The sequence below is a fragment of the Oncorhynchus clarkii genome, chromosome 24, assembly GCF_045791955.1.
Source record: "Oncorhynchus clarkii lewisi isolate Uvic-CL-2024 chromosome 24, UVic_Ocla_1.0, whole genome shotgun sequence".
NCBI lineage: Eukaryota > Metazoa > Chordata > Actinopteri > Salmoniformes > Salmonidae > Oncorhynchus > Oncorhynchus clarkii.
Window position 1 is genome coordinate 21,813,304 of NC_092170.1, and position 22,631 is coordinate 21,835,934.

The 22,631-nt window shown below is 40.8% G+C and overlaps 1 protein-coding gene across 14 annotated transcripts in view; it reads right to left on the reverse strand.

Moving 5' to 3' along the window:
• The window catches only part of LOC139382402 (phosphatidylinositol-binding clathrin assembly protein-like), a 29,112-nt gene extending 14,348 nt beyond the window's left edge, over window positions 1-14,764 (reverse strand). For all 14 annotated transcript variants that reach the window (XM_071126429.1, XM_071126426.1, XM_071126425.1 and 11 more), the window contains exons 1-2: window positions 14,269-14,764; window positions 65-207 (exon numbers count right to left, since the gene is read on the reverse strand). In XM_071126429.1, the coding sequence (XP_070982530.1) occupies window positions 65-207; window positions 14,269-14,398 (273 nt within the window). In that variant the 5' untranslated portion in view covers window positions 14,399-14,764. The remainder of the gene's footprint in view (window positions 1-64; window positions 208-14,268) is intronic.
• Window positions 14,765-22,631: the final 7,867 nt, after the last annotated feature.

A 22,631-nucleotide genomic window follows, 5' to 3' on the forward strand; every position in this document is an offset into this window, starting at 1 on the left:
TAATGAGTGGTGAATGTAGCCATAGACAAGACTGTAGAGAGTGGTGATTGTAAGCTCGGCTCACCTCATTACCGTAGACCATGAGGTGGTGTGTGGCGATGAGCGACTTGAAGACCACCACCCAGCTTGTGCTGGTGGTCCTTTCAAACAGTGAGTCAGCCAGCTGGGGAATGTTCACGTTCATCTCATTGGTGCAATGGATCAGGTCTAAAGACGAGACAGACAGACAGACAGACAGAGACATGTTAGCGATCGCTCGATGTCTACGAAGACCATGGATAATTGATGTCAGGTAGTAACAGTATTGGCCAGTAGAGGTTAAAACAACTTTGGATACAAGGCATTTCCCCTATGGGGAGTTGAATTTTGGGTTCAAGTCAGTTAATAGTCTATGAAAAACATTGTTTTTAAATCTGTGCAAACAGACACGGGCACTTTCCCCTTAACTGCAATCTCATTCAATTAGCTTTAATTCAAGGTCTGGCTAATTGCTTAACTATACTCAAGACACTTAATTACTATGCTACGGTACTACAGGCTGCCTCTCTCTTAAATTTTTTTGCCATGGCAATTCCTCAAGAGGGTCTACTGAAGTTCAATAGATGAAGGCCTGATGAATATGTCACCATCTTTAAATCGAACAATATATTTTTGGTCAAATATCTTAAGTACTAGTAGCTCCTTCCGCCACCAGTTCTCTCCACTCGTCTATAGCCTCAGTTGGCCTAAAGCTCTACTCTAATAAGGCCCATGAACCAGTACAAGTCAGCTACTAGGCTAAGTTCCTTTTAAGCTTATTTTCTCTTCACAATATAACATTTTTTAAGAAGAAAATAGATCCTAAACCATTTGTGTAAGTTTGCTATTTGAGGCCTGGGTCTTTTCTTGGGCACACAGACACGACAATCTTATCAGCTCTGGATAAGGAAACTAAAATTTTGTGGAAAAAGATCAGGGTGCCTTGTGAGGATCAGGCGACGAGAGGCTAATCTGCCTTTGCCTTCCGTCCTGCCAGCTAACGTTCAATCGCTAGAAAATAAATGGGACTAACTGAAAGCACGTATATCCTACCAACGGGACATTAAAAACTGTAATATCTTATGTTTCACTGATTCGTGGCTGAACGACGACATTAAGAACATGGCTGGCTGGTTATACACTCCATCGGCAGGATAGAACAGCAGCCTCTGGTAAGACACGGGGCGGGGGCCTATGCATGTGTGTAAACAACAGCTGGTGCACGATATCTAAGGAAGTCTCAAGGTTTTGCTCACCTGAGGTAGAGTATCTCATGATAAGCTGTAGACCACACTATCTACCTAGAGTTTCCATCTGTATTTTTCATAGCTGTCTACATACCACCACAGACCGATGCTGGCACTAAAATCGCACTCAGTGAGCTGTATACTGCCATAAGCAAACAGGAAAACGCTCATCCAGAGGCAGCGCTCCTAGTAGTCAGGGACTTTAATGCAGGGAAACTTAAATCAGTTTTACCTCATTTCTGTCAGCATGTTTGCAACCAGAGGAAAAAAATTCTAGACCACCTTTGATCCACACACAGAGACGTGTACAAAGCTCTCCCTTGCCCTCCATTTGGGGAATCTGACCATAATTCTATCCTCCTGATTCCTGCTTACAAGCTAAAATTAAAGCAGGAAGCACCAGTGACTTGGTCTATAAAAAAGTGGTCTGATGAAGCAGATGCTAAACTACAGGACTGTTTTGCTAGCAGACTGGAATATGTTCTGGGATTCTTCCAATGGCATTGAGGAGTACACCACATAAGACAATGGCTTTATCAATAAGTGCATCGAGGACGTCGTCCCCACAGTGACTGTACGTTCATACTAGAGGTCGACCGATTAATTGAAATGGCATAATAATAAAGTTTTCATAACAATTGGATATCGGTATTTTTGGACACCGATTTTGCCGATTTTTTTACACCTTTATTTATCCTTTATTTAACTAGGCAAGTCAGTTAAGAACACATTCTTATTTTTAATGACGGCCTAGGAACGGTGGGTTAACTGCCTTGTTCAGGGGCAGAATGACAGATTTTTACCTTGTCAGCTCGGGGATTCAATCTTGCAACCTCACAGTTAACTAGTCCAACGCTCTAACCACCTGATTACATTGCACTCCACGAGCAGACTGCCTGTTAAGCGAATGCAGTAAGAAGGTAAGTTGCTAGCTAGCATTAAACTTATCTGATAAAAAACAATCAATCATAATCACTAGTTAACTACACATGGTTGATGATATTACTAGCGTGTCCTGGGTTGCATATAATCCATTCAGTGCGTATTCGCGGAAAAAGAATGGTCTTGCTCCAATGTGTACTTAACAATAAACAACAATGCCTTTCTTAAAATCAATACACAGAAGTATATATTTTTAAACCTGCATATTTTGCTAAAAGAAATCCAGGTTAGTGTATATTAACCAGGTGAAATTGTGTCACTTCTCTTGCGTTCATTCAACGCAGAGTCACTGTATATGCAACTGTTTGGGCTGCCTAATTTGCCATAATTTTACGTAATTATGACATTACATTGAAGGTTGTGCAATGTAACAGCAATATTTAGACTTATGGATGCCACCCGTTAGATAAAATACGGAACGGTTCCGTATTTCACTGAAAGAATCAACGTCTTGTTATCGAGATGATAGTTTACGGATTCGACCATATTAATGACCTATTTCTGTGTGTTATGTTATAATTAAGTCTATGATTTGATAGAGCAGTCTGACTGAGCGATGGTAGGCACCAGCAGACTCATAAGCATTCATTCAAACAGCACTTTCGTGCGTTTTGTCAGCAGCTCGTCGCTGTGCTTCAAGCATTGAGCTGTTTATGACTTCAAGCCTATCAACTCCCAAGATTAGGCTGGTGTAACCCATGTGAAATGGCTAGCTAGTTAGCGTGGTGCGCGCTAATAGCGTTTCAAATGTCACTCGCTCTGGGACTTGGAGTGGTTGTTCCCCTTGCTCTGCATGGGTAACGATGCTTCGAGGGTAGCTGTTGTCGATGTGTTCCTGGTTCGAGCCCAGGTAGGGGCGAGGAAAGGGACGGAAGCTATACTGTTATACTGGCAATTCTAAAGTGCCTATAAGAACATCCAATAGTCAAAGGTATATGAAATACAAATCGTATAGAGAGAAATTGTCCTATAATTCCTATAATAACTACAACCTAAAACTTCTTACCTGGGATTATTGAAGACTCCTGTTAAAAGGAACCACCAGCTTTCATATGTTCTCATGTTCTGAGCAAGGAACTTAAACGTTAGCTTTTTTACATGGCACATATTGCACTTTTACTTTCTTCTCCAACACTTTGTTTTTTCATTATTTAAACCAAATTGAACATGTTTCATTTTATTTGAGGCTAAATTGATTTTATTGATGTATTAAGTTAAAATAAGTGTTCATTCAGTATTGTTGTAATTGTCATTATTACAAATACATTTTTAAATGTATAAATCGGTATCGGCGTTGAACAATCATACTCGGTCGACCTCTAATATACAGTACCCCGCTATTGTTATTTACAGCTGCTCTTTATTTATTTGTTACTTTTATCTCTGACTTTTTTTGGGGGGGGGGGGTATTTTCTAAAAACTGCATTGTTGGTTAAGGGCTCGTAAGTAATAATTTCACTGTAAGGTCTACACGTGACAAATAACATAAATGATAACATAAATCTATCAACCAGCTAATTATTAGAATCAGGTGCACTAAATTAGGGTTGGAGTGAAAACCTACAGGACAGTAGTTCTCCAGGGTTGGAGCCCTGATGTAGAGAATGGGGGATGCCAGTCAAACCTGTGCTTACCCATTTTCATTCAGAGTCAGACTGAGTGATGAACAGATCGTCAGTCTAACAACCAGGCCTGGCTTTCTGGCCTATATTCTCATGTTTTCAGGAGTCTAAGTAGGACAGTATAACCTTCCAGGGCAGCAGTTAGCATGGCTAGCTGATTATTCAGTGAAGACTGGGAGGGGCAACTTTCCCTCATACTGTTAGGTCAAGACTCCTGTACCGCAGGAGAGTACTGTAGGCCTAAACTCAACTAATAGGTGTGAAACAACAGGCTGGCTGAATTAATTCACAACTTTAGCATAGATAGTCCATAGGATTAAAAAGTGATTAAAAGTGGACACTTTCAGATTAAGTGACCAGTGATCACCTTGGTTTCACAGTTTTCCAGTCGTTCCAAAGGCCAATGTCTCCCAAAATAATTTAGGAAAATAAATAAAGTATGTAGCTAGCCTACTACATGCTTCAGTAGGGGTCTGAACCAGCAACCTCCATATCATTGTACCTGTGCGTCATGCAATATGCTCCCATAATCACGATGAAAATGACATTTGAACGGTAACCTATTATGCATAACCTGCTTGCAGAACTATAACATGCTTGAAATTTAAACACATATACTGAATAATGTTAGTGAGCATTTATCCATTGCCAAGATAATCCATCTACCTGACAGGTGTGGCATATTAAGAAGCTGATTAAACCGCATTATCATTACACAGGTGCACCTTGTGCTGGGGGCAAAAAAAGGCCACTTTAAAATGTGCAGTTCTGTTACAACACAATGCCACAGATGTCTTAAATTGAGGAAGCATGCAAATTGGCATGCTGACTGCAGGAATGTCCAACAGAGCTGTTGCCAAATAGCTCTGCTGTTGCATTTATCCATTGCCAAGATAATCCATCTACCTGACAGGTGTGGCATATTAAGAAGCTGATTAAACCGCATTATCATTACACAGGTACACCTTGTGCTGGGGGCAAAAAAAAGGCCACTTTAAAATGTGCAGTTCTGTTACAACACAATGCCACAGATGTCTTAAATTGAGGAAGCATGCAAATTGGCATGCTGACTGCAGGAATGTCCAACAGAGCTGTTGCCAAATAGCTCTGCTGTTGCATTTATCCATTGCCAAGATAATCCATCTACCTGACAGGTGTGGCATATTAAGAAGCTGATTAAACCGCATTATCATTACACAGGTACACCTTGTGCTGGGGGCAAAAAAAAGGCCACTTTAAAATGTGCAGTTCTGTTACAACACAATGCCACAGATGTCTTAAATTGAGGAAGCATGCAAATTGGCATGCTGACTGCAGGAATGTCCAACAGAGCTGTTGCCAAATAATGTAATGTTCATTTCTCTACCATAACCCGCCTTCAATGTCGTTTTAGAGAATTTGGCAGTATGTCCAACCGGCCTCACAACCGCAAGGGTGCGTTCTGAGCCCTCTCCTGTACTCCCTGTTCACCCACGACTGTGTGGCCACGCACGCCTCCAACTCAATCATCAAGTTTGCGGACGACACAACAGTGGTAGGCTTGAATACCAACAACGACGAGACGGCCTACAAGGAGGAGGTGAGGGCCCTCGGAGTGTGGTGTCAGGAAAATAACCTCACACTCAACGTCAACAAAACTAAGGAGATGATTGTGGACTTCAGGAAACAGCAGAGGGAACACCCCCCTATCCACATCGATGGAACAGTAGTGGAGAGGGTAGTAAGTTTTAAGTTCCTTTAAGTTCCTTAAGTTTTAAGTTCCAGCTTCTATCTCAAGGCCATCAGACTGTTAAACAGCCACCACTAACATTGAGTGGCTGCTGCCAACACACTGACTCAACTCCAGCCACTTTAATAATGGGAATTGATGGGAAATGATGTAAAATATATCACTAGCCACTTTAAACAATGCTACCTAATATAATGTTTACATACCCTACATTATTCATCTCATATGTATACGTATATACACTGTACTCTATATCATCTACTGCATCTTTATGTAATACATGTATCACTAGCCACTTTAACTATGCCACTTTGATTACATACTCATCTCATATGTATATACTGTACTCAATACCATCTACTGTATCTTGCCTATGCAGCTCTGTACCATCACTCATTCATATATCTTTATGTACATATTCTTTATCCCCTTACACTTGTGTCTATAAGGTAGTAGTTTTGGAATTGTTAGCTAGATTACTTGATGGTTATTACTGCATTGTCGGAACTAGAAGCACAAGCATTTCGCTACACTCGCATTAACATCTGCTAACCATGTGTATGTGACAAATAAAATTTGATTTGGGGAAAAAAGATCACGTTTAACCAAACCAGCCCACGAACTCCACATCCAGCTTCTTCACCTGCCGGATCGTCTGAGACCAGCCACCCAGACGGCTGATGAAACTGAGGAGTATTTCTGGCTGTAATAAAGCCTTGAGAGGAAAAACTAATTCTGATTCTTTGGGATTTGCTCCCCAATGAGTGGGCCTGGCCCCCAGGTGGGTGGGCCTATTCCCTTCCAGACCCACACATGGTTGCACCCCTGCCCAATAATGTGAAATCCATAGATAAGGGCCTAACACATTTATTTCATTTGACTGATTTCCTAAAATTAACTAACTCAGTAAAATCATTGAAATTTTGTTGCGTTCATATTTTTGTTCAGTATATAATTAAATGTATTAAAATGAGAGTGAATTAAATGGAGAGGTCCTTAGTTGCATTCACTGTTACTTTTGCATCTTTGTGACGAATAGCGTTTCTGAAGATGGTCACACAGATTTAAAAAATTGACGCTGCCATCAAGGATCTTTTTTTTTAAACATACAGTGCCTTCGGAAAATATTCAGACCCCATTACTTTTTCCACATTCTGTTACCTTACAGCCTTATTCTAAAATGAATTACATTGTCATTATGGGGTATTGTGTGTACATTGAGGGGGGGGGGGGGACGAAGCTAAAAAAATATAATCTTACAAATAAAAACTGAAATATTACATAAGTATTCAGACCCTTTACTCAGTACTTTGTTGAAGGACCTTTGGCAGCAATTACAGCAGAGTCTTCTTGGGTATGACGCTACAAGCTTGGCACACCTGTATTTGGGGAGTTTCTCCCATTCTTCTCTGCATATCCTCAAGCTTGGTCAGGTTGGATGGAGAGCGTTGCTGCACAGCTATTTTCAGGTCTCTCCAGAGATATTCGATCGGGTTCAAGTCCGGGCTCTGGCTGGGCCACTTACGGGCATTCAGAGACTTGTACCGAAGCCACTCCTGTGTTGTCCTGTTGTAAGTTGAACCTTTGCCACGGTCAGAGGTCCTGAGCAGGTTTTCATCAAGGATCTCTCTGTACTTTGCTCCGTTCATCTTTGCCTTGATACTGACTAATTTCCCCGTCCCTGCCGCTGAAAAACATCCCAACAGCATGATGCTGCCACCACCATGCTTCACCGGAGGGATGGTGCCAGGTTTCCTCCAGACGTGAAGCTTGGCATTCAGGCCAGAGATTTCAATCTTGGTTTCTCATGGTCTGAGAGTCTTTTCGGTGCCTTTTGGCTAACTTCAAGCGGGCTGTCATGTGCCTTTTGAAGAGGCATGGCTTCCGTCTGGCCACTCTACCATAAAGGCCTGATTGATGGAGTGCTGCAAAGAAGGTTGTCCTTCTGGAATGTTCTCCCATCTCCATAAAGGAACCTTAGAGCTCTGTCAGTGACCATCGGATTCAAATAAAAAAATCAAAACAAAATCAAATGTATTTGTCACATACAGTACACATGGTTAGCAGATGTTAATGCGAGTGTAGCGAAATGCTTGTGCTTCTAGTGTAGAGGGATAAAGAATATGTAAAGAATATGTACACAAAGATATATGAATGAGTTTCTTGGTCACCTTCCTGACCAAGGCCCTTCCAATTACTCAATTTGGCTGGGCAGCCAACTCTAGGAAGAGTCTTGATGGTTCCAAACTTCTTCCATTTAAGAATGATGGAGGCAACTGTGTTCTTGGGGACCTTCAATGCTGCAGAAATATTTTGGTACCCTTCTCCAGATCTGTGCGTCGACACAATCCTGTCTCGGAGCTCTACGGACAATTCCTTTGTCCTCATGGCTTGGTTTTTGCTCTGACATGCACGGTCAACTGTGGGACCATATATTGACAGGTGTGTGCCTTTGCAAATCATGTCCAATCAATTGAATGTACCACTGGCAGACTCCAATCAAGTTGTAGAAACATCTCAAGGATGAGCAATGGAAACAGGATGCACCTGAGCTCATAAGCAAAAGGTCTGATGAGGTATGTTTTTAATACATTTGCTAAATATGCAAAAAAAAAACTTTACGCTTTGTCATTATGGGGAATTGTGTATAGATTGCTGAAGATTTTTTATTTAATCCATTTTAGAATAAGGCTAATGTAGAAAAATGTGGAAAAGTCAAGGGGTCTGAATACTTTCCGAAGGTACTGTGTAACACACACGTATGTATGTATGTATGTATGTATACACACACACACACACACACACACACAAGATATGGAATCATATTATGTTTCATTGTTTTGATGTCTTCACTATTCTACAATGTAGAACATAGTCAAAATAAAGAAACCCTTGAATGAGTAGGTGTGTCCATACTTTTGACTGGTACTAATATATATATATTATCAGTCAAAAGTTTGGACACATCTACTCATTCAAGGGTTTCTTTATTTTTACTATGTTCTACATTGTAGAATAGTGAAGACATCAAAACTATGATATAACATATGGAATCATATACACTGTTCAAAAAAATAAAGGGAACACTAAAATAACATCCTAGATCAGAATGAATGAAATATTTGTATACATTTTTTTCTTTGCATAGTTGAATGTGCTGACAACAAAATCACACAAAAATGATCAATGGAAATCAAATGTATCAACCCATGGAGGTCTGGATTTGGAGTCGCACTCAAAATTAAAGTGGAAAACCACATTACAGGCTGATCCAACTTTTATGTAATGTCCTTAAAACAAGTCAAAATGAGTCTCAGTAGTGTGTGTGGCCTCCACGTCCCTGTATGACCTCCCTACAACACCTGGGCATGCTCCTGATGAGGTGGCGGATGGTCTCCTGAGGGATCTCCTCCCAGACCTGGACTAAAGCATCCGCCAACTCCTGGATAGTCTTGGTGGATGGAGCGAGACATGATGTCCCAGATGTGCTCAATTGGATTCAGGTCTGGGGAACGGGCGGGCCAGTCCATAGCATCAATGCCTTCCTCTTGCAGGAACTGCTGACACACTCCAGCCACATGAGGTCTAGCATTGTCTTGCATTAGGAGGAACCCAGGGCCAACCGCACCAGCATATGGTCTCACAAGGGGTCTGAGGATCTCATCTCGGTACCTAATGGCAGTCAGGCTACCTCTGGCGAGCACATGGAGGGCTGTGCGGCCCCCCAAAGAAATGCAACCCCACTCCATGACTGACCCACCTCCAAACCGGTCATGCTGAAGGATGTTGCAGGCAGCAGAATGTTCTCCACGGCATCTCCATACTGTCACATGTGCTCAGTGTGAACCTGCTTTCATCTGTGAAGAGCACAGGGCACCAGTGGCGAATTTGCCAATCTTGGTGTTCTCTGGCAAATGCCAAACGTCCTGCACGGTGTTGGGCTGTAAGCACAAACCCCACCTGTGGACGTCGGGCCCTCATACCACCCTCATGGAGTCTGTTTCTGACCGTTTGAGCAGACACATGCACATTTGTGGCCTGCTGGGGGTCATTTTGCAGGGCTCTGGCAGTGCTCCTCCTTGCACAAAGGCAGCCCTCCTACGGCCTCCTCCACATCTCCTGATGTACTGGCCTGTCTCCTGGTAGCGCCTCCATGCTCTGGACACTACGCTGATAGACACAGCAAACCTTCTTGCCACACCTCGCATTGATGTGTCATCCTGGATGAGCTGCACTACCTGAGCCACTTGTGTGGGTTGTAGACTCCGTCTCATGCTACCACTAGAGTGAAAGCACCGCCAGCATTCAAAAGTGACCAAAACATCAGCCAGGATGCATAGGAACTGAGAAGTGGTCTGTGGTCATCACCTGCAGAACCACTCCTTTATTGGGGGTGTCTTGCTAATTGCCTATAATTTCCACCTGTTGTCTATTCCATTTGCACAACAGCATGTGAAATTTATTGTCAATAAGTGTTGCTTCCTAAGTGGACAGTTTGATTTCACAGAAGTGTGATTGACTTGGAGTTACATTGTGTTGTTTAAGTGTTCCCTTTATTTTTTTGAGCAGTGTAGTAACCCCCCCCAAAAAAGTTAAACAAATCAAAATATATTTATACTTGAGATTCTTCAAAGTAGCCACCCTTTACACACTCTTGGCATTCTCTCAACCTGCTTCAGAAGGTAGTAAGGCCTTGTAAGGCTTGTTAAAAGTTCATTTGTGGAATTTCTTAATGTGTTTGAGCCAATCAGTTGTGTTGTGACAAGGTAGAGGTGGTATACAGAAGACAACCCTATTTGGTAAAAGATCAAGCCCATATTATGGTAGAAACAGCTTGAATAAGCAAAGAAAAATTACAGTCCATCATTACTTTAAGACATGAAGGTCAGTCAATCTGGGAAATGTTCTCTGCTGCAGAAGATATGTGTATTAGAGTTACCTGCATCTCATATTACAGGCCAAATAAATGCTTCAGAGTTCAAGTAACAGACACATCTCAACATCAATTGTTGATACGAGACTGCATGAATCAGGCATTCATGGTTGAATAGCTGCAAAGAAACCACTACTAAAGGACACCAATAAGAAGAGACTTGCTTGGGCCAAGAAACACAAGCAATGGACATGAGACCGGTGGAAATCTGTCGTTTGGTCTGATGAGTCAAAATTTGAGATTTTTGGTTCCAACCGCCATGTCTTTGTGAGACGCAGAGTAGGTGAACGGATAATCTCAGCATGTATGGTTCCCACCGTGAAGCATGGAGGAGGAGGTGTGATGGTGCTTTGCAGGTGACACTGTCTGAGTTTTTTAGAATTTAAAAAGGCACACTTAACCAGCTTGGCTAGCACAGCATTCTGCAATATGATATGCTGCTCAGTTGTGCACCAGGGCCTCCCACTCCTCTTTCTATTCTGGTTAGAGTCAGTTTGCGCTGTTCTGTGAAGGGAGTAGTACACAGTGTTGTATGAGATCTTCAGGTTTGTCATTTTCTCACGTGGAATAGTCTTCATTTCTCAGAACAAGAATAGACTGACGAGTTTCAGAAGAAAGTTATTTGTGTCTGGCCATTTGGAGCCTAAATCGAACCCACAAATGCTGATGCTGTAGATACTCAACGAGTCTAAAGAAGGCCTGTATTATTGCTTCTTTAAATCAGTACAACAGTTTTCAGATGTGCAAACATAATTGCTAAAGGGTTTTCTAATAGTAGTTAGTAGATAGTTGCTGATAAAAAAAAAAATATATATATTTATATTATCTGCCATTTTCAGCTACAATAGTCATTTACAACATTAACACATAAATATATATATAGCAGTCTGATGGATGCCTCGTCTGATTAAGCAGGCTGTAATTTACAATGAATTGGTATATACAGCCTGAAACTAATGCCTGTGAAAATGTTCCTTACAAGCCAGAATGTTGAATACAATTACACTCACCAGTTGTCTGTGTGGTTTGTCCTTCAGCTGCTCAAAATTTGAGACAAAGTATATACCAATTAATTGTGTATTACAACCTGATTAAATCAGACTACTGGAGTCCAGAGGAAAATCCTTGTGCCTGGCCCCGACTGCCATAAAGAGCTCTCTGTACCAAATAACTATTACTCCACTGGCAAGTAACCAGGCAGCTCTGCTACACAGACAGCCAAACCATTCAGACCTCAAGTGCAAGCACAGCTTTGGCTAGGACTATAGTTGGCTTCTTGACTTCTGATTGAGCAAATATTGCAAAGGGATAGGCCTACCAACCAATATTGAGAAGACAATTCTAAAACTATTTGAGTGTACTACAGTTGATTATAAAAAAATAAATCTATATATTTTTTAAACACCCACAATCATGAATTGATTATTGATCAAACTATACCAGTCCATTTATGCATAACACCCCATTGAAATGAAAGGGCATCCTGACACATTCTATTTCCCTTTCCTGTGAGCAATTGCTACACTTTTGTAACTAGAGACCAGGTGAGTGAGACAGACCATATAATAGTTGGAAGTGACATACACCCCTTGACTTTTCATACATTGTTGTGTTAAATGGATTTAAAAATGATTAAATTGAGATTGTGTCACTGGCCTACACACAATATCCCATAATGTAATTATGCTCTTAGAAATGTTTACAAATTAATAAAAAATGAAAAGCTGAAATGTCTTGAGTCAATAAGTATTCAACCCCTTTATGGCAAGCCTAAAGTTCAAGAGTAAAAAAAAAAAAGTCACATAATAAGTTGCATGGACTCACTGTGTGCAATAAGTGTTTAACATGATTTTTGCATGACTACCTCCTCTCTGTACCCAACACATACAGATAATTAAGGTCCCTCAGTAGATTCATCCACAAAGACCAGAGAGGTTTTCCAATGCCTCGCAAAGGGCACCTATTGGTAGATGGGTAATAAAAAAATACATTGAACATCCATTTGAGCATGAAGTTATTAAATTACACTTTGCGTGGTGTATCAATACACCCAGTCACTACAAAAATACTGGCGTCCTTCCTAACTCAGTTGCCGGAGTGTAAGGAAACCACCATGAGGCCAATTGTGATTTTAAAATAGTTAGAGTTTAATGCAGGGTTTCCTCTAACTTGAACTTGATTGATGAATTATAGTCACTGATTAGTAAGGAACTCCCCTCACCTGGTTGTCTGTTGTAATTGAAAGGAAAAAACAAAAACCAGCAGACACTTGGCCCTCCATGGAATGAGTGACACCCCTGTGCTAAAGTAAAACTACCAAACAATGTGGCAAAGAAATTTACTTTACAAGCATTTCGCTACACCCCCAATAACATCTGCTAAACACGCGTATGTGACAAATAAGATGTTATTTGATATGTCCTGAATACAAAGGTTATGTTCGCGGCAAATCCAACAACATCAGAGTACCAATTTATATATTCAAGTATAGTGGTGGCTGCACAATGTTATGGGTATGCTATTCATTGGCAAGGACTGGGGAGTTTATTTAAAGCACAGGCAAAATCCTACAGGAAAACCTGGTTCAGTCTGGTTTCCAACAGACACAGAGGGTGAAACAACCTTTCAGCAGGAAAATATCCTAAAACACAAGGCCAAATATACACTGGTGTTGCTTACCAAGATGACATTGAATGTTCCTGATTGGCCTAGTTACAATTTTGACTTACATCTGCTTGAAAATCTACAGCAAGAAATTAAAATGTCTGTCTAGCAATGATGAACAACCAACTTGACAGAGCTTGAATTAAAAATAAATAAATAATGTACAATCTAGGTGTGCAAAGCTCTTAGAGACTTACCCAGAAAGACTCTCTCTCAGCTGTAATCACAGCCAAAGGTGATTCTAACATGTATTGACTCAGGTGTGTGAATACTTAAGTAAATTAGATATCTGTATATCTTCATATTCAATTCATTTGAATTTTTTTTAATCATTATTGGGTATTATGTGTAGATGGGAGAGAAATATATATTTAATCCATTTTGAATTCAGGCTGTCACACAACAAAATGTGGAATAAGTCAAGAAGTGTCAATACTTTCAAAAAGGCACTGTACATGTGCGGTCCCCAGCAATGACACACACCTAGTAGTGATGATAATGTAGGCTACACCTTACGAGACAAAGTATTCTACTCTGAAAAATGAACAAGGTAGTTTCCACAGCTGAACTGTTCCAAATGTGGTTGTTAAACCCTCTTCTTATGGTAAATAGATAAAATAGGTCTACTGAATTTACTCCCTGGAACATATATTTTGCGGGTCATTTTTGTATAGCCAAAACGTTAAATGTACTCTATCATGGAGAACTTGTCAATAAATTGTAAGATAAGATACACTATGACTGATAAATACATGATAACTGTTTAGGTCAGGGAGGGCAGCCTAAAGCTATGCAGAATGAATGAAACCACTTAACAGGCGGCTAGAAAGCTAGCTAATGTGACAGTGATGATGAGTAGGCCTAAACTGAAATTATCAAAACATCTGATATTACTGTTAACGTTAAATAATGTTACGAGCGGTCTCATTGTATGCTCTCGTTTTGCTAAAATGTATGCTTGATACATTTTGACAGGAGTTAACATAGCAATAACATTAGCCTATCCACTCAGGCTTCAGGCCTTATCAGCATCGCCATAACTCACGAGATGCAGACCTCCGACTGGTTTTAATGAATGACACATCAGAAACTCTCGATAATTTCGATACTTACAATCCAAATGTTTCTTTTTCGGACCCATTATTTCATGTGTGGTGGCCTTGCATACTGTTTTCGACACAGCAGATCCAGTTACACTGTGCTGGGCTGCAGTTATCCTGTCAGTAATGCTCTGCCCCGACATCTTCGTTTATTGATGCAACAAAGATTTGAAAAATCACAATGTCTATAAAGTTCCAAATTAATTGAATTATAAAATCTCCACGGTCGACACCTCCAGTCCACCACCTATTTAAAAATAAGGAAAAGGGAAAAACTTAAAGAAAAAGACAGGGCGACGAGGCAGAAGAAAAATTATACTACACAATTCTAACGTATCCAAAGCTTGATTATTTCAGTCCAGTGTTGATCCGAAAAACGCCTTTGATCAAATGTATTTCATAAATAAAGATGCGGTGGTACATTTGGTAGGCTGACTCATTCTCTGCCTATTTCTCATCCCGATCTCTCGCTCACTGGATCTCTGTGTCTTCCTATCGCCACTCCTACTGGGTTTAAAGGACTAGACGCATTCAGGGAAATGGCGGGCCTGCTCTGTTCTCAGAAATGTTAGAATGTATGACGTTTACACGGAGCATGCCGACCTGGAATCAGATTTTTACATCATAATCCATCAAATGCTATTCTGTGCACGTGTCCACAACTGATTGTGGTTTTGGTGGGAATGTAATATGCCAGACCAAAGCAGTTAGACCTTAATCAATTTTCAGCAATAATATAATAATATTTTCCAAATCAAGGTAAACTGCTAAACAGGCATATGCCCACAGTTACTTATTTTTTTGCAACACATTTGTCCAAGTCCTACTCCCTGCAAGCTGCTATTGACTCGTTTGTGTTGATTAGGCCTAGGCTACACAGGCTCTGTAAGTGCATTCACACAGGCAGCCAAGATTCTGATCTTTTCCCACTAATTGGTCTTTTGAACAATCACATCAGATCTTTATCAGAGCTGATATGATTGGTCAAAAGACCAATTAGTGAACAAATATCAGAATTGAGCTGTCTGTGTGAACGCAGCCGATGGAATCATCTTGGACGTTATTTAACTGTGGTTCAATTCAGTGCTACCACTTCCAAATACCACCAGGGGGAAGTATAGTGCCACAAAACTCTCAACTAACATATTCAATCAATCCCTATACCAGTCTGCTGTTCCCACATGCTTCAAGAGGGCCACCAGTGTTCCTGTTCCCAAGAAAGCTTTGGTAACTGAGCTAAACGACTACCGCCCCGTAGCACTCACTTCTGTCATCATGAAGTGCTTTGAGAGACTAGTCAAGGACCATATCACCTCCACCCTACCTGACACCCTAGACCCACTCCAATTTGCTTACCGCCCAAATAGGTCCACAGACGATGCAATCTCAACCACACTGCACACTGCCCTAACCCATCTGGACAAGAGGAATACCTATGTGAGAATGCTGTTCATCGACTACAGCTCGGCATTCAACACCATAGTACCCTCCAAGCTCGTCATCAAGCTCGAGACCCTGGGTCTCGACCCCGCCCTGTGCAACTGGGTACTGGACTTCCTGACGGGCCGCCCCCAGGTGGTGAGGGTAGGCAACAACATCTCCACCCCGCTGATCCTCAACACTGGGGCCCCACAAGGGTGCGTTCTGAGCCCTCTCCTGTACTCCCTGTTCACCCACGACTGCGTGGCCACGCACGCCTCCAACTCAATCATCAAGTTTGCGGACGACACAACAGTGGTAGGCTTGATTACCAACAGCGACGAGACGGCCTACAGGGAGGAGGTGAGGGCCCTCGGAGTGTGGTGTCAGGAAAATAACCTCACACTCAACGTCAACAAAACTAAGGAGATGATTGTGGACTTCAGGAAACAGCAGAGGGAACACCCCCCTATCCACATCGATGGAACAGTAGTGGAGAGGGTAGTAAGTTTTAAGTTCCTCGGCATACACATCACAGACAAACTGAATTGGTCCACTCACACAGACAGCATCGTGAAGAAGGCGCAGCAGCGCCTCTTCAACCTCAGGAGGCTGAAGAAATTCGGCTTGTCACCAAAAGCACTCACAAACTTCTACAGATGCACAATCGAGAGCATCCTGTCGGGCTGTATCACCGCCTGGTACGGCAACTGCTCCGCCCACAACCGTAAGGCTCTCCAGAGGGTAGTGAGGTCTGCACAACGCATCACCGGGGGCAAACTACCTGCCCTCCAGGACACCTACACCACCCGATGTTACAGGAAGGCCATAAAGATCATCAAGGACAACAACCACCCGAGCCACTGCCTGTTCACCCCGCTATCATCCAGAAGGCGAGGTCAGTACAGGTGCATCAAAGCTGGGACCGAGAGACTGAAAAACAGCTTCTATCTCAAGGCCATCAGACTGTTAAACAGCCACCACTAACATTGAGTGGCTGCTGCCAACACACTGACTCAACTCCAGCCACTTTAATAATGGGAATTGATGGGAAATGATGTAAAATATATCACTAGCCACTTTAAACAATGCTACCTAATATAATGTTTACATACCCTACATTATTCATCTCATATGTATACGTATATACTGTACTCTATATCATCTACTGCATCCTTATGTAATACATGTATCACTAGCCACTTTAACTATGCCACTTTGTTTACATACTCATCTCATATGTATATACTGTACTCGATACCATCTACTGTATCTTGCCTATGCTGCTCTGTACCATCACTCATCCATATATCTTTATGTACATATTCTTTATCCCCTTACACTGTGTATAAGACAGTAGTTTTGGAATTGTTAGTTAGATTACTTGTTGGTTATTACTGCATTGTCGGAACTAGAAGCACAAGCATTTCGCTACACTCGCATTAACATCTGCTAACCATGTGTATGTGACAAATAAAATTTGATTTGATTTGATTTGATAACATGATCACATCCTTCATCCCCATCCCACCCTGAACAATGAACATCCATTCATCTGTTCATCATAGGCTGTAAAGAAAAAGGTTTGTGCAGTTACTGTGAAAAAGCAGAATCGAATCACTCTAGGTATTAAGTATAGAAATAGTTTAGAGCCCCTTCGATAACTAAATGACTGCTAAAGTTGTTGGATAACCTCAAGTTAGATTAATTTGAAATGTTTGTAATCATTTTTCAATTACAAAGTATCCCCAGAGCCATATATTTTATTATAATATGGCTTTGGCTCTGAGTAGGCCTATACATCACAACACTGGAAGGAAAAAGTTAAATTTGGGTGTCAAGTGCCTTGACACATGAGGCAGGCTGTATCACAACTGGCCATGATTGGGAGTCCCATAGGGCGGTGCACAATTGGCCCAGCATCATCCGGGTTTAGCCGGTGTAGACCGTCATCGTAAATAAGAATTTGTTCTTAACTGACTTGCCTAGTTAAATAAAGGTTCAAACATTTGTTTTGTAAAAATGGGACATAGGCTGTAATGTACAGAACCTTAAAAGGAAAGGGCTAGTGTTGAACAACAAATGTTTTATTTCTTAATTTTGTCTTGACAGTCCAATAGCCTATGTAAATTCTTAATTTATTATAATTACATCAGATTATTGCAGGTGCATCCATCATGACTTCACTATCTCCTCTATTCTCATTGCGCTGGATATAAAGCCCATTATTAATTTCCCTTATCCTGCTTGCCTTTCTTTTCTATTTTCAATGAAGATGGATGACTGATATTTGACTACTTATAGTATTTATGACTATTTGAGTATTTATGACACTCTCGTTATTCTCTATGTAAAGGGTTGCGTTACATACATAAACAATACAGTTGAAGTCGGAAGTTACATACACTTAGGTTGGAGTCATTAAAACTCATTTTTCAACCACTCCACAAATTTCTTGCTAACCAACTATAGTTTTGGTAAGTCGGGTAGGACATCTACTTTGTGCATGACACAAGTCATTTTTTCAACAATTGTTTACAGACAGATTATTTCACTTATAACTCACTGTATCACAATTCCAGTGGGTTAGAAGTTTACATACACTAAGTTGACTGCGCCTTTAAACAGCTTGGAAAATTCCAGAAAATGATGTCATGGCTTTCTGATAGGCTAATTTACATAATTTGAGTCAATTGGAGGTGTACCTGTGGATGTATTTCAAGCCCTACTTTCAAACTCAGTGCCTCTTTGCTTGACATCATGAGAAAATCAAAAGAAATCAGCCAAGATCTCATAAAAAAATTATAGACCTCCACACATCCTTGGGAGCAATTTCCAAACGCCTGAAGGTATCTCTTTCATGTGTACAAACAATAGTACGGAAGTATAAACACCATTGGACCACGCAGCCGTCATACCACTCAGGAAGGAGACGCGTTCTGTCTCCTAGAGATGAACGTACTTTGGTGCGAAAAGTGCAAATCAATCCCAGAACGACAGCAAAGGACCTTGTGAAGATGCTGCAGGAAACAGATACAAAAGTATCTATATCCACAGTAAAACGAGTCCTATATTGACATAACCTGAAAGGCTGCTCAGCAAGGAAGAAGCCACTGCTCCAAAACCACCCTAAAAAAAGCCAGACTACGGTTTGCAACTGCACATGGGGACAAAGATCGTACTTTTGGCAAAATATTCTTTGGTCTGATGAAACCAAAATGGAACTGTTTGGCTATAATGACCATCGTTATGTTTGGAGAAAAAAGGGGGAGGCTTGAAAGCCGAAGAACACCATCCCAATCGTGAAGCACGTGGATGGCAGCATCATGTTGTGGGGGTGCTTTGTTGCAGGAGTGGCTGGTGCACTTCACAAAATAGATGGCATCATGAGGTAGGAAAATTCTGTGGATATATTGAAGCAACATCTCAAGACATCAGTTAGGAAGTTAAAGCTTGGTCGCAAATGGGTCTTCCAAATGGATAATGACCCCGAGCATACTTCCAAAGTTGTGGCAAAATGGTTTAAGGGCAACAAAGTCAAGGTATTGGCGTGGCCATCACAAAGCCCTCACACTATAGAAAATGTGTGGGCAGAGCTGAAAAAGCGTGTGCGAGCAAGGAGGCCTACAAACCTGACTCAGTTATACCGGCTCTGTCAGGAGGAATGGGCCAAAATTCATCCAACTTATTGTGGGAAGCTTGTGGAAGGCTACCCAAAACGTTTGACCCAAGTTAAACAATTTAAAGGCAATGCTACCAAATACTAATTGAGTGTATGTAAACGTATGACCCACTGGGAATGTGATGAAAGAAATAAAAGCTTAAATAAATAATTCTCTCACCTATTATTCTGACATTTCACATTCCTACAATAAAGTGGTGATCCTAACTGACCTAAAACAGGCCATTTTTACTAGGATTAAATGGCAGGAATTGTGAAAAACTGAGTTTAAATGTATTTGGCTAAGGTGTATGTAAACTTCCGACTTCAACTGTATGTCATCCTGTGGTTTTCCTCTCCCACATGGGAATATTAGCAGCATGGTTCTCGCCCAACATAAGACCCTTGCGAAATTTCCATTCATGGTCAAAGTTCAAGAGTGACCCAAAGCTCTGCTTACATTACCATAACATATTGCACTCATGTAAGCATACACTACATAAGGCTTTTATCCTAGTAGTTTAGTGTAATTTATATCCTAAAATTCAAGACCCAGCGGAATTTGGTTCTCCCAGAGTGTTTTCTTTAGTATTTTTTATCAATGAGCAACTCTTGCTGTGTCTACTACATAAGTAAGTAAGCATTTCACGATAAGGTCTACACTTGTTGTATTCGGCGCATGTGACAAAGTTTGATTGGATTTTGATATATCAATTTATTTGTGTACATTGAATAAGAGAAATTCATGGGACAGGCTCATATAAAGGGGTTTTAAATCCACTTTAAACCCAGTCCCATGGTAGGAGAATGTTATGGCTTTTTAGAAACATTGCTCACTGAAGATCAAATGGCAGAACAGTCTTTGATGAGGACTAGGTTTCCATGTCCGTGTTAAAGCTGGAGAGTCAAATTACACTGAAACTCACCAGTTTTGCGATTAACTCAGATTGTAGGATTTGCGTGTCTGTTTGGCCAGGCTGTTTTTAGAAGGTGATCTGATAGAGACTGTAATATCTGGCAGAACTCACAACTCACCTAAGTGACCTTGGATATTTCAGAACATTATAGAGGATGAACCTCAGGGACATAGGGTAGGCTATGGTACAGTGTAAAAGCTTGTCAGAATCTTACTAGGCAAACATTTCATTCCAGCATACAAATACATTATGTTACTTGTATTATGGAATGTACAGTATAAGCTGTAATAACCATAACATTGAAAATAAGATTTCTAAATAACGAAGAACATCTCACCCACACACACACCTTAAAAGGTGGTCTTAACAATATATGCTTCTTATTAAAAGTAATGACTTAAGTGGAACACTTAAGTAGGGCATGTGTTAGTAGGGCATGTGTTAGTAGGGCATGTGTTAGATGGTAATGGTTTCACTATGTGTATAGATGTAGGATCTTAATACACTACAAGTTTCATTTCCTGAAAAATTCTCAGCAACAAAAGTGATCAAATTTTACATCTGTATACAGATATAGGAGCTTAATTTAATCTGTATATAGATGTAGGATCTTAATTTGATCACTCTTTTGTTGCCAAGAATGTTCCTGCACGACTGGAAATGAAAACTTCTAGTGTATTCAAGGTTTAGAAATGCTTCTAAAGTTAGAAATTTCCACTTTAAAATTTCAGACTTGATTTGCCCTAAAGGAAAATGTATCAGCCCCTACAAACAATGCCCATAATTTTTAATACACATAATAATTCACAATTCCTGTTGCTGAAAGACTATTTTCCTGTAGCAAACTGGCTCAAATTAAGATCCTACATCTGTACATTTTTTGTGTACATGGCCATCTGATCCTATTTGTTCTCAATGGCAGTTGTGTTCTTGTGTGCGCTTCATATTTGATTACAGCCCAGCCTCATCATGCTAATGAATAGCAGGGTCCCCTTTCCCATTGTGGGCTGAAGGCTTTGTGACCAGCTGTGGCCTAGCTTCAATCTTGCACCAAGTGTGACACATGAGGGAGGCTGCTATCAATACACTAATGCTCTATTGGGGTGCATACAGTATTATGGGGTGTTAACAAACAAACAAAAATACATATGACAGGACATTTAAAACTTTTAGTGTATTAAAAAGGCTTCTGGAGTTTGTAATTTCCACTTTGATATTTGTTTCAGACTTAATTTTCCCTCATGAAGTGTATATTGATCTAAGAAGGAAATACACCAGACATATTTCATGAGTAGCCTACAACATGACACACTGCTCTTCATACGTGAATCAATGCAAACACCAATGTTATCTTGCAAGCTACCTTAACATACTATGCTCTTTATATACTGTAGAAGCGGCTCTCCTAGCGGCCGGGGACTTTAAAGCAAGAAAACTTTAATCTGTTTTACGTCATTTCTACCAGCATGTCACGTGCAACGAGAGGAAAACAACTCTAGACCACCTTTACTCCACACATAGAGATGGATACAAAGCTCTCCCTCAACCTCCATTTGGCAAATCTGACCATAATTATATCCTCCTGATTCCTGCTTACAAGCAAAAAAATAGATCCTGTTTGCATCACCGTTTGGTATGGTAACTGCTCGGCATCCGACCGCAAGGCGCTACAGAAAGTAGTGCAACGGCCCAGTACATCACTGGGGCCAAGATCCTGCCATCCAGGACATCTATACCAGGCGGTGATCAAAGACTCCATCCACCCTAGTCATAGACTGTTCCTTCTGCTATCGCACGGGAAGTGGTACCAGAGCTCTAAGTCTCGGTCCAAAAAGTTCCTTAACAGCATCTACCCCCAAGCCATTAGACTGCTAAACAGTTAACAACTTCTTAGGGCTAGGCCCCTTTTTTTCTCAATTTCCCAAAGTAAACTGCCTGTTGCTCAGGCCCTGAAGTCAGGATATGCATATAATTGTACCATTGGAAAGAAAACACTTTGAAGAAATGTTAAAATAATGTATGAGAATATAACACAATAGATATGTTAGGAGAAAATCCAAAGAAAAACCAACCGGAAATGTTGCTTTTTTGAGAGACCATCCTCTTAGAATGGCAAGTATAAGGTCATATTGAAAATTAGCTCCCTGGATGCAATTTCTATGGCTTCCACAGGATGTCAGCAGTCTATATTCAAGGTTTCAGGCTCGTAACTTCAAAAACAAATAAGAAAGATCCGTTTTAGTACAGGGACACAGTCTTGGAAATTCATGTTTGCACGCGCCATGAAGACAGGACGCACCTGCTAAAATCAAACAAAGTTTAGGGGTAGATTTTCAGATTCCTTTCTCTGCATGTTGAATGAGTGGTTTACACTAATCG